Source organism: Armigeres subalbatus, chromosome 2 (assembly GCF_024139115.2).
Source record: "Armigeres subalbatus isolate Guangzhou_Male chromosome 2, GZ_Asu_2, whole genome shotgun sequence".
In the NCBI taxonomy this organism is placed as follows: domain Eukaryota; kingdom Metazoa; phylum Arthropoda; class Insecta; order Diptera; family Culicidae; genus Armigeres; species Armigeres subalbatus.
The window spans coordinates 77,094,062-77,106,341 of NC_085140.1; the positions used below are offsets into that span (position 1 = coordinate 77,094,062).

Here is a 12,280-nt window from a genome sequence, read left to right on the forward strand (position 1 = left end):
CTGGCATCCCTACTTTGGAGAACTCAATCGAGTGACCTCTTCAGAAACGGTCACTCATTTTCTTCAGAACATAATTTGTTAATTCAATTTTTGGCATTTTTGAATATTATTAAACAAAACAGAAAATTCGCGTTTTGTCATCCAGTTTGTTGCGGGTTTAGCTCGGGGTTTAGAACGTTCAGAATCCTCTTCGTGTATGGTGCTAGCGGATGACCAACTGTGGTCATTGCCCTTTTACCAAAATCAAGAACCGGTTCCGGCGTAATCCCTACAGGAGCATGTTCGCAGCTGGATATCCAGGTCGATTGTATACCTACATATAATACCCAATTTCACAAACCAGTTAGTCCGGTTATTTCGCCCGCGGAGTGTGATAATTTTGTGTGCGGTTTTGTTGTGTGCAGAATAAAACGAGTGGAAACACCTCCCGCAGATTAAATCTGTTGCGTTGGCGGTTGGCTGTATAGGAAACGATAACCGGAGACAATAACCTTACAAGCATAAAAATGAGCCTCCAGAAGCGCGCCTACGGCAGTCTATAGAATAAGTTTGTTTGGCACAAATCGGCTACAGTGCATTGGCCGTGATTTCTTTTGATTGTTTTGCTCGACTGGTCTGAACGGAAGAAAGTGGATCGTTTCAGTGGAAGGTTGTGCTTCGAAAAATAGAAGGGGAAGCAACTATTTGCATAAGACCGTTGAGTAGGTGAAAGTAACTGCTGCCGTGGAGTCGATTCAGATTCAATCAGCTGGTGAGTAGAAGCCGTTTTGATTGGTTAGTAATCCGTGGTAGGTAGGGGAACAGACGGCTTTGGCAGGTTTTGTTCTATTATTGGCAGGGGGGTTTTTGTCGACCGAAACTTATGAAATTTGGCCACAATATTCTTTGATATGCAAAGAATGTTTTAGCCAAATTTGAGCATAATCAGTCATAAAAAACCCCCCTGCCAATAATAGAACAAAACCTGCCAAAGCCGTCATTACCCCTAATTAGAAGGGATTGTAACTGTTCTCTATAAAAATCGATTGCATTAAGATGTCGAAACTCGAGTAGCGTTGATTGCTCTCGCGTGTTCAAGTACGAGATTAGGTTGTTATAGAATTTAACTAATTTTAGAAAAATACTCAATTAACCTAAGAAAAAGTCTTGTAACTGATAGGCTGTCGTAATAAATTAATATACCTATTTATAGTTCATATTGTGTTCGTAAAGCAAGTGACAAGCATTAAATATGCAGAATTCCTAACAAAAAGACCAAAGATACGTCTAAAAGTGATATTTTCATTGCAAACATCATACGTTGAATAGAGTCATTGTTCAGCAATAATTAATTCCACTCAATCATTATCTACTACCTGCCGTCTGATACGAATGTCGTAATTGTTGTCACAAACGATGTTAATAATGCAAAGTACGATTATCGATTGTACTTGAAAAGGCGGCAGCGTTCACATGGGAGGGTCTGCCAATTTCCTATTCACAATCTCTCAAACTAATGTGAATACCTAAGGCGGTGTGGGTAAAGATGGAATTATGTTTTAAAATGTGTCACGATATATTAGTATTCCTTCTTCTTCGTTTCAGATACTATGGCGCGTCTGCTGATATGCGCTTCGCTGTTGATTTGTTTACTCTGCATTCAATGGACGACTGGCCAAGAAGCTGATAGGTGAGTGCAGTTCAACTCATTCTTGGTTGTTCGCTTCTAATTGGCTTACACGCTTTCTAAGCCTTTTGTAAACAGTAGAGTTCCTCAGGTTTGCTGAGTGTAATGTGACCAGATAAATTTTGTGTGAGCGCGGGACAAAAAAAAGTTCATAGTTAAATATGTTTTAGTAATAGATGCTTAAATCAAATCTTTCAATTTTTTATTTGTTACCAAAGCTTAGTTTGCTAACTGTAAATGGCAATTCATTTTAGAAGTAAAATCGATATCCAATATCAACACAGTAAATGTTGTCTTCTAACTGGGGTAGATTTTCCGCAAGATTTTGGTCCGCATGACATTTAAATGGAATTTTGGACGTTCCGTATCGAAATCCAAGCAATTACGTAACAGGAAACACATAGAAGCAAAATCTGCTTACAAGATTCCAAGGGTATAAGGCTTGGTTAAAACAAACTATAGAGATAATTTAGTCTGAGTCGCAGGAGAACATTTTAATCTTGATTTCTATGATTATCCATCCTATTCAAAATTATGTATTTTTATAAATATAATAATTTCTTTTATAATACTAAGTAGGGTAACCGTACCCTTAGTGGAGGTAGCACCAATAGTGGAGGTAGTGGGGTTTAAATGGGATTTATTATATTTATAGACTTAACGATGCTTTAAATATCCTGTTAAATGCAACTTATCTTAAGATTTTTCTTGAAAAAACTATTGAAAACAATGATTTTCCGTAACAAAATTGACTTCCTTGCACCTATAGTGGTGCAACTGTACCAATGCAATAGTGGCGAGTCTGATAAGAAACCAATGGATAGCACCACTATAGGAACCAAAATTAATGTTTACCGCCACTAAAGGAACAGTGTAGCCATAGTGGTGCAAGCAATATTTGGTAATTGTTGATGTTAAATGACATCTATCTCATTTTTGTTAGCAAATTTATTAGTTTATCTATTGACTAAGATAATAAAGCAGTAAATTTCCCATAATTTAAAATTTTTGAAAAATACTTTCTTTTGTGGATCTACTAATACCTCCACTATTGGTACCGTTACCCTAATAGCTAATAATGTATTCTATTTTTCTGTATTTCGCGGGACATTATCTACAAATAAGTTGAATGCGGGACGTTTTGCGGGACGCTTGTCAGCGCGGGACAAATAGTGAAAATGCGGGACTGTCCCGCGAAACGCAGGACGTATGGTCACATTAGCTGAGTGATAAAACTAGACTACGAAGAATGCATTTCAATGGTATCAATTAGCGATTATTTTCTTTTTCTTAAGTTCACTGCATTCAACTGGGATACTGCCAGCTCGCAATTTTATTTTATTTTAACCTTTCAGAATTTAGTAATGAAATCCTTAATTTAACTCCATCGATTGTAGTCCGTAGTTCGAACTTAGCATTGAGCAGATTGTATTGTTTATGGTGCCTATTATAACAAACTATCATTTGCTAATCTTTTTCGAGAGGTAGTTTTTGAATCGATAGTCTTCATGGGGCAACTAATACGAAAGGGTTGTCTCGCTTGTCTTTGATTAAAACGTAACTTTGAGCGTTGTAATTTCGAGAATAAAAATGAAGTCGATTGGTCTAATACATGCGAGTCTTGCCTTGGGGTTTGTTGCCTTTGTGATCGTAGGAATTTACGTTGCCGTCAGCTACCCTAAAAACAACGCGTTCGAACCCCAAAGGTGATTTTGTTTTGATCGTGTTGATATTTAGCTTCTCAGTTGCGGAAAGTCTCTATACACGTGATCTTATCCGCAGTCATTGTCATTGTTTTGTTCCTGTTTTTGATCATCGCCTGTATACGAGTGACATGTCGTGATAACAACAGTGCCTTTGAAATCTTCTTTGCTTATTTAGTATTTCGTACACGGATCCAAGTCTTGCCGAGGTTGATTTCATTCAATTACATCCTTCCGTGGAAGAACCTCATAGTGTGAGAATTCTTGAACTTGTAGAAAACGGGTAGAAAACTAATACGCAGGCAACCCATTTTTTTATTTATTTCTAATCTCTAATTTTTCCACCCTTCCATTTGATTAAAACAAATCTGTATCTCGATTTAAAAAGATTTCAGAACTAAAATTAATTAAATTACTGATTCATATTTTTTCTCCCTTGCAGCCCTCCGGTTTGGGGCTATCGCTGCGCCAACAGTCGCTGCCAAAAGGTGGCCCTCGATGGTGGTGAAACTGAAACGAACAAAGCGGTAAGCCTGTCTGTGTGCCGTTTGTACTGCGATGGACTCTTCGGCACGGTATGGCCTCGCCCGACCGGTAACTTCCGGCTGGGGAACAATCTGATTCGCGTCGATCCGTGGACGGTTGAGTTCCGGTGGGGTAAGCGATACGATGCACTGGACAAGTACTGGGAGGGCAGTGTGGAGCGTTTCCGCGCGCAGTTGTCGAAAAAGGCGAACGGAGAGGAGATCCGGTCCGGTGGAAAAGGAGTTCAGGTAACGGTTGATGTGGGTGGGGACTCGTTGGTTTTGAATCACGAAACCGACGAAAGCTATAAGTTGAAGATTCACGGAGGAGAGGATGGAAGTGTGCAGGTGACGATCGAAGCGGGTAGCTATTTTGGGGCACGCCATGGGTTGGAAACATTGGCCCAGTTAATTGTGTTCGATGATATTCGGAATGAGCTACAGGTGGTGGCTGATGTTGAGATCCAGGATGCTCCCGTATATGCGCATCGAGGCTTGGCTTTGGATACCTCCAGAAACTACGTAAGTGTAGACGCGATTAAAACGGCGATCGATGCTCTGGCGATGGTCAAAATGAACGTGTTCCACTGGCATATCACGGACTCCCACAGCTTCCCCCTTGTAATCAAATCGCAGCCAATTTTACACACTTTCGGAGCATATTCCAGGAAACAAATCTACACAGCGGCGGACGTTGAAGACATTGTACAATATGCTTTGACTCGCGGCGTTCGAGTCATTCCGGAGTTGGATGCCCCGGCTCATGTCGGAGAAGGTTGGGAAAAGACTAACTTGACCACGTGCTTCAGCTTCCAACCATGGACCAAATATTGCGTAGAGCCTCCTTGCGGTCAGTTAGACCCGACAAAAGAGAAAATGTATGACGTCCTGGAAGACATATACCGCGAAATGAACGCCATGTTCACCAATTCTGATTTGTTCCACATGGGAGGCGACGAAGTGTCCTTCAGCTGTTGGAACTCGAGCGTTGAAATTCAACAATGGATGAAGGCCCAGGGTTGGGGTCTGGAAGAAGCTGATTTTCTCAAATTGTGGAACCATTTCCAAACAAATGCTCTGGAACGGTTGGACAAGTCACTTAATGACAAGCGTCCTATTGTGATGTGGACGAGTCGCCTGACGGAGGAACCCTACGTTGACAAGTATTTGAACAAGGACCGTTACATCATCCAAATTTGGACGACTGGCGATGATCCGAAGATTGCTGCTCTCCTCGAAAAGGGCTACAAACTTATTATGTCTAACTACGATGCTCTTTATCTGGACTGCGGCTTTGGAGGTTGGGTCCAGGGTGGCAACAATTGGTGCTCTCCATACATAGGCTGGCAAAAGGTTTACAATAACGATCTAAAATCACTCGGCGGCCAATATTCATCGCAAATCCTCGGAGCCGAGGCAGCCCTATGGACCGAGCAGGCCGATCAGCATTCTCTGGATGGTCGTTTGTGGCCTAGGGTCAGTGCTCTGGCGGAACGGCTATGGACTGATCCTCGGGAGGGCTGGCAAGCCGCTGATTCACGCATGCTCGTGCATAGAGAACGACTGGTTGAGAATGGAATTGCCGCAGAAAGCCTGCAACCTCAGTGGTGCCTACAAAACGAGGGCGAATGTCCAATCACGCAAGGTGCTTAGTATTCCTCTTCTAATTGTGATCTGAAATCCGTCGACCACAGACAAGCAATAATTATGTACTTGACGGGAATTCTAGTTGTTAATTCACGATAACGATCAATACTCACTTAGATAAATTTGTAAACAATTCTGGAATTTATTGATCCATTCCATTGGTCATTTTTTTTTGTTAAAATTTAAATTGCATAGCTACAATTTTGAAACTGCTTACCCTATTTAATTACTAAAACATGCCGAATTCCATGTTCACACTAAATAACTTCAAGTGGTCGGTATCGAACCGATGACATTCCCGATGTTCCTCCGGTCTGCATATGGAGTAGCGCTATCACAGCATGAGGGCACAGTTGCGTCAGTGCCAGGTAGAGCCAGTAGAGCACCGGAGCAGTGCTATTATTAAGGTACGGCGCCCTGAACCACAGTCCCCGTCGGATTGCATCTCTGAGGTGGTGTGTGAAAAACGCCACGAATGCAATCGCCGTCCAGATTGATAATCTAAAGTTGTCTTGCATGTTTACCATCACGATATCTGCGACGAGAAGCACCAGGAATATCATGGAATTGTGGAGAAATGGTCTGTGAGTGAGGTTGGTTGCATCCTAAAATCAGAGGTCTCTGCCATTATAAACCGTGATGGGTTCAAAGCTACCAAACAGTAAGACTGTGTGTCTTTTTTGACTGGTATTCAAAAAAGTTCAAAGAATATTTCTCTTACGTGAATATGAAACGATCGAGCTTCAATGAAATGGTCCACATCGATCCAGGACGCGAGTCCAAAACCGAACCCGATCAGCAACCAAAGTTCGCTTCTGCCCAACTGGTCGCGGAACTGATGCACGACTATTTCGGTGGCTATCAGGCCAATCAGAGCGTGAGTTACGTTGTCTACGGCTGCTTTGAGCAGTGGTGGTTTCTGTACGGTCTGCAGAAGTTTGTCACCGACCAGGCACACGATGAGCAGCATTCCATGCTTCAGAAGCAGTAGCACCGTGGGAGACATGCTTGTAGAGCATATCAAGCTGGAAACGATGAGGAAATGTATGTAAAAACCAGTTTATGAAAAGCATTGTACATACCCTTCTAAAGATTGCAAAATAATACCTGAACCACTGTTCTCTCCTATATGCACCAGAACAAAGCGACGGTCGAGATGTCGAGATGTTCCTTTGGTGCGATGACGATCTCGCTTATTTTGTACACAATTCCTTTCAGAACAAAATTTGTAATAAGTTTCGAAGAAAACACAATTTGAATACAATGTAAACACTGTTATGCCCTTCAGAATCAGTAGAACTGTTTTCAACAGGCATCGCCAGGAACGGGCTAACTAATTGCCCGAATAGAAATGAATTAATTTGTAACGATTGATTTTACCACCCTATTATAATTTGCTCACTGTCCATTCAAAAAATAAAATACAACATGAGCTTTCGGCATACTTGTGCTGCCACCTATCAGATACTAGGGTAACGCTGACGGTGTAATTTTCGCGTATAGGTATTGAGCTCCACTCATATAAATAAGTTCACTCCTTCCAGGGCTCTACATTACGGGTGGGAAGATGTGTAGTTGTGTTGGTAATCAGAGCTTGGTGAATTTTGTACTCACCCAGTGAACTTTTCGGTTTTCTTATGGCAAAATGTTCACGATTCGGTTTCCTTATGGCATTATTATTATTTATTCAGACTAAGGCCGAAGTGGCCTGTGCGGTATGCAGGGTGGTATATATCGGGTGGCCCAAACGGCCGAGTTTTGCGAGTGTTGGTGAGTGTTTTGCCGTTGCAACGGAAAAAATTCATCGAACATTTGCCATAAAGAAACAGAATCAGCTGTTGTTTACTTTTTTGAAGTAACAAATTTGAGCAAAATGTTGAAAATTTTCAATGAAGGGATGTGTTGTCAGCATAAATACGACGGAATCTTAGTACTGCATGAGAAAAATCTTGTGCAATACTTCAATTTCGACGGAAATTTTTTCTTTGTTTTGGTTAGTTGCCATAAGGACAACGACAACGATCCGACGGGCACAAGAAGGCGAGGTGCGCAGCGGGCAAGGTGGATCGATCAGGTGGAAGATGACTTGCGGACCCTCCGTAGACTGCGTGGCTGGCGACGTGTTGCCATGGACCGAGCCGAATGGAGAAGACTCTTACATACCGCACAGGCCACTTCGGCCTTAGTCTGAATAAATAATAATAATGCCATAAGGAAACCGAATCGTGAACATTTTGCCATAAGAAAACCGAAAAGTTCACTGGGTGAGTACAAAATTCATTGAGCTCAGATTACCAACACAACTACACATCTTCCCACCCGTAATGTAGAGCCCTGTGCGGTATGTAAGAGTCTTCTCCATTCGGCTCGGTCCATGGCAACACGTCGCCAGCCACGCAGTCTACGGAGGGTCCGCAAGTCATCTTCCACCTGATCGATCCACCTTACCCGCTGCGCACCTCGCCTTCTTGTGCCCGTCGGATCGTTGTCGTTGTCCTTATGGCAACTAACCAAAACAAAGAAAAAATTTCCGTCGAAATTGAAGTATTGCACAAGATTTTTCTCATGCAGTACTAAGATTCCGTCGTATTTATGCTGACAACACATCCCTTCATTAAAAATTTTCAACATTTTGCTCAAATTTGTTACTTAAAAACCCAGATTAATCCACCTAGCGGTGATGGTGCCTTTCTCGACCTTCGTAAAATGTGTGTGCTTGAAAAAAGATGAGCTAGTGGCTAGGAGTAAAAAAGACAAATTTCTTTGTCCGTTCTATGAAAATCAGATTATTTATGGCAAAGATATTGTAGATCCAGTTGAAAACCGAAAATCATATTTTGTCCCATTTCCGGATGTCGCAACTGCATCGCGAGTGGTGCCCGACTATGGCACAGTTGCGCACTACTCGCGATGCAGTTGCAACATCCGGAAATGCGAGAAAATGCGATTTCGCGGGACCTCGGTTCGGTTTTCAGCTTGATCTACAATATGCTAATAAGAATTTCGACATTTTTGTTTCCTTTTCCAATCTTTTTGACGTACATAACCCTGGTTTATTTCACCCAGTCATATATTTTAAGGATATCACTTTTGGATGTTAGTTGAACTGAAGCTCCGACTACACAAAAATAAAACGAAGATGTCATTCCCATCACGCGAGCGGAGGGCAATATTTGTTATGATATAAATCTCATGACCGTCTTTCTGCCAAACTCCCGTATGAAGTGGGAGAGACAGAGACGTCATCTCAGTTCGTCGAGCTGAATCGATTGGTATATAACACTATGGGTCTCCAGGCCTTCTGTAAAAGTTTGGTTTTTGGAGCGAACATACAGCCTTTTCGTATAAAAAGGCTTAAATGGTGTTTCGGCCATAACTTCCGATCCAATAGTCCGATCTAGCCAATTTTCAAAAGGAAACAATGGGACAGAATTCTGCGAATGCAACTTGTTGCGTGTGAATCGATTAAGGTTAGGTGTCCGAAAAATAGGTGACATTTTTTGTGATTTTTATGAAAAAAGGTATTTCGGTCATAACTTCCGATCCCAAAGTCCAACCTGTCCAATTTTCAATAGGGAACAATGGGAAAGGATTTTGCGTCGAATGCATTTTGTTGCGAGCAAATCGGTTGAGAATAAGTGCCTGAAAAATGAGTGACATTTTTTACGCGATTTTTTTGTATGAATTTGTATTTTGGCCATAACTTTCGATCCCATAGTCCGATCTGGCCAATTTCAAATAGGAAACAATGGGACAGGATTCTGCGTCGAATGCAACTTGTTGCGAGCAAATCGGTTGAGGATAAGTGCCCGAAAAATGAGTGACATTTTTTACACGATTTTTTCGTATGAATTTGTGTTTTGGCCATAACTTTTGATCCCATAGTCCGATCTGACCAATTTCAAATAGGAAACAATGGGACAGGATTCTGCGTCGAATGCAACTTGTTGCGAGCAAATCGGTTGAGGATAAGTGCCCGAAAAATGAGTGACCCCATAGTGCGATCTGGCCAATTTCAAATAGGAAACAATGGGACAGGATTCTGCGTCGAATGCAACTTGTTGCGAGCAAATCGGTTGAGGATAAGTGCCCGAAAAATGAGTGACATTTTTTACGCGATTTTTTCGTAGGATTTTGTATTTTGGCCATAACTTTCGACCCCATAGTGCGATCTGGCCAATTTCAAATAGGAAACAATGGGACAGGATTCTGCGTCGAATGCAATTTGTTGCGAGCAAATCGGTTGAGACAGGATTCTGCGTCGAATGCAATTTGTTGCGAGCAAATCGGTTGAGAATAAGTGCCCGAAAAATGAGTGACATTTTTTACGCAATTTTGTTTGTATGAATTTGTGTTTTGGCCATAACTCCTGATCCCATAGTCCGATCTAGCCAATTTCAAATAGGAAACAATGGGACAGGATTCTGCGTCGAATGCAACTTGTTGCGAGCAAATCGGTTAAGGATAAGTGCCCGAAAAATGAGTGACATTTTTTACGCGATTTTTTTTGTATGAATTTGTATTTTGGCCATAACTCTCGATCCCATAGTCCGATCTAGCCAATTTCAAATAGGAAACAATGGGACAGGATTCTGCGTCGAATGCAACTTGTTGCGAGCAAATCGGTTAAGGATAAGTGCCCGAAAAATGAGTGACATTTTTTACGCGATTTTTTTGTATGAATTTGTATTTTGGCCATAACTTCTGATCCCATAGTCCGATCTAGCCAATTTCAATTTTTTTTGATCTACAATATGCTAATAAGAATTTCGACATTTTTGTTTCCTTTTCCAATCTTTTTGACGTACATAACCCTGGTTTATTTCACCCAGTCATATATTTTAAGGATATCACTTTTGGATGTTAGTTGAACTGAAGCTCCGACTACACAAAAATAAAACGAAGATGTCATTCCCATCACGCGAGCGGAGGGCAATATTTGTTATGATATAAATCTCTCATGACCGTCTTTCTGCCAAACTCCCGTATGAAGTGGGAGAGACAGAGACGTCATCTCAGTTCGTCGAGCTGAATCGATTGGTATATAACACTATGGGTCTCCAGGCCTTCTGTAAAAGTTTGGTTTTGGAGCGAACATACAGCCTTTTCGTATAAAAAGGCTTAAATGGTGTTTCGGCCATAACTTCGGAGCCCATAGTCCGATCTAGCCAATTTTCAAAAGGAAACAATGGAACAGAATTCTGCGTCGAGTGCTACTTGTTGCGTGTGAATCGATTAAGGTTAGGTGTCCGAAAAATAGGTGACATTTTTGTTATTTTTTATGAAAAAGGTATTTCGGTCATAACTTCCGATCCCAAAGTCCAACCTGTCCAATTTTCAATAGGGAACAATGGGAAAGGATTCTGCGTCGAATGCATTTTGTTGCGAGCAAATCGGTTGAGGATAAATGCCCGAAAAATGAGTGACATTTTTTACGCGATTTTTTTGTATGAATTTGTATTTTGGCCATAACTTTCGATCCCATAGTCCGATCTGGCCAATTTCAAATAGAAAACAATGGGACAGGATTCTGCGTCGAATGCAACTTGTTGCGAGCAAATCGGTTGAGGATAAGTGCCCGAAAAATGAGTGACATTTTTTACGCGATTTTTTCGTAGGATTTTGTATTTTGGCCATAACTTTCGACCCCATAGTGCGATCTGGCCAATTTCAAATAGGAAACAATGGGACAGGATTCTGCGTCGAATGCAACTTGTTGCGAGCAAATCGGTTGAGGATAAGTGTCCGAAAAATGAGTGACATTTTTTACGCGATTTTTTTGTATGAATTTGTATTTTGGCCATAACTTCTGATCCCATAGTCTGATCTAGCCAATTTCAAATAGGAAACAATGGGACAGGATTCTGCGTCGAATGCAACTTGTTGCGAGCAAATCGGTTGAGGATAAGTGCCCGAAAAATGAGTGACATTTTTTATAGTAGTTTTGCGCACACACACACACACACATACACACACACATACACACACACACACACACACACACACACACAGACATCACCTCAATTCGTCGAACTGATTCGATTGGTATATAACACTATGGGTCTGCGGGCCTTCTATAAAAAGTTTGTTTTTGGAGCGATCATATAGCCTTTACCGTATACTTAGTATACGAGAAAGGCAAAATGGTATAATTTTCGATCCCATAGTCCGATATGGCCAATTTTCAATAGGAAACAACGGGACAGGATTCTGCGTCGAATGCAACTTGTTGCGAGCAAATCGGTTGAGAATAAGTGCCCGAAAAATGAGTGACATTTTTTACGCGATTTTTTTGTATGAATTTGTATTTTGGCCATAACTTCTGATCCCATAGTCCGATCTAGCCAATTTCAAATAGGAAACAATGAGACAGGATTCTGCGTCGAATGCAATTTGTTGCGAGCAAATCGGTTGAGAATAAGTGCCCGAAAATGAGTGACATTTTACGCAATTTTGTTTGTATGAATTTGTATTTTGGCCATAACTCCTGATCCCATAGTCCGATCTAGCCAATTTCAAATAGGAAACAATGGGACAGGATTCTGCGTCGAATGCAACTTGTTGCGAGCAAATCGGTTAAGGATAAGTGCCCGAAAAATGAGTGACATTTTTTACGCGATTTTTTTGTATGAATTTGTATTTTGGCCATAACTCTCGATCCCATAGTCCGATCTAGCCAATTTCAAATAGGAAACAATGGGACAGGATTCTGCGTCGAATGCAACTTGTTGCGAGCAAAT

At 41.3% G+C, this 12,280-nt stretch overlaps 2 protein-coding genes across 5 annotated transcripts; one reads left to right on the plus strand and one right to left on the minus strand.

The window, feature by feature from the left end:
* Positions 1 to 108: 108 nt before the first annotated feature.
* Positions 109 to 5,749, plus strand: LOC134209278 (chitooligosaccharidolytic beta-N-acetylglucosaminidase). 3 transcript variants are annotated; one of them, XM_062685271.1, is made up of 3 exons: positions 109 to 751; positions 1,585 to 1,669; positions 3,812 to 5,749. In XM_062685271.1, the coding sequence occupies exons 2-3, from the start codon at positions 1,590 to 1,592 to the stop codon at positions 5,544 to 5,546; spliced, it is 1,815 nt and encodes a 604-aa protein (XP_062541255.1). In that variant the 5' UTR covers positions 109 to 751; positions 1,585 to 1,589; the 3' UTR covers positions 5,547 to 5,749. The 3 variants fall into 3 exon arrangements, with proteins under 3 accessions (XP_062541255.1, XP_062541256.1, XP_062541254.1); XM_062685272.1 differs by lacking the exon at positions 109 to 751 and adding an exon at positions 1,387 to 1,519; XM_062685270.1 differs by lacking the exons at positions 109 to 751; positions 1,585 to 1,669 and adding an exon at positions 3,175 to 3,372.
* Positions 5,659 to 6,807, minus strand: LOC134209279 (transmembrane protein 267). Of its 2 annotated transcripts, none has more exons than XM_062685274.1 (3): positions 6,648 to 6,807; positions 6,262 to 6,565; positions 5,659 to 6,145 (listed from the first exon to the last, which is right to left on the minus strand). In XM_062685274.1, the coding sequence occupies exons 2-3, from the start codon at positions 6,544 to 6,546 to the stop codon at positions 5,798 to 5,800; spliced, it is 633 nt and encodes a 210-aa protein (XP_062541258.1). In that variant the 5' UTR covers positions 6,547 to 6,565; positions 6,648 to 6,807; the 3' UTR covers positions 5,659 to 5,797. The 2 variants fall into 2 exon arrangements, with proteins under 2 accessions (XP_062541258.1, XP_062541257.1); XM_062685273.1 differs by having other exon boundaries at positions 6,623 to 6,773.
* Between the last annotated feature and the right edge of the window lie 5,473 nt (positions 6,808 to 12,280).

Bases quoted from the DNA above. Each gene is read 5' to 3' on its own strand.
- LOC134209279 (XM_062685274.1), bottom strand. From the start codon at position 6,546: ATGTCTCCCACGGTGCTACTGCTTCTGAAGCATGGAATGCTGCTCATC. The intron at 6,146-6,261 runs GTAAGAGAAATA...CTCTGATTTTAG, and splicing joins CTCGATCGTTTCATATTCAC to GATGCAACCAACCTCACTCA.
- LOC134209278 (XM_062685270.1), top strand. From the start codon at position 3,257: ATGAAGTCGATTGGTCTAATACATGCGAGTCTTGCCTTGGGGTTTGTT. The intron at 3,373-3,811 runs GTGATTTTGTTT...TCTCCCTTGCAG, and splicing joins AACGCGTTCGAACCCCAAAG to CCCTCCGGTTTGGGGCTATC.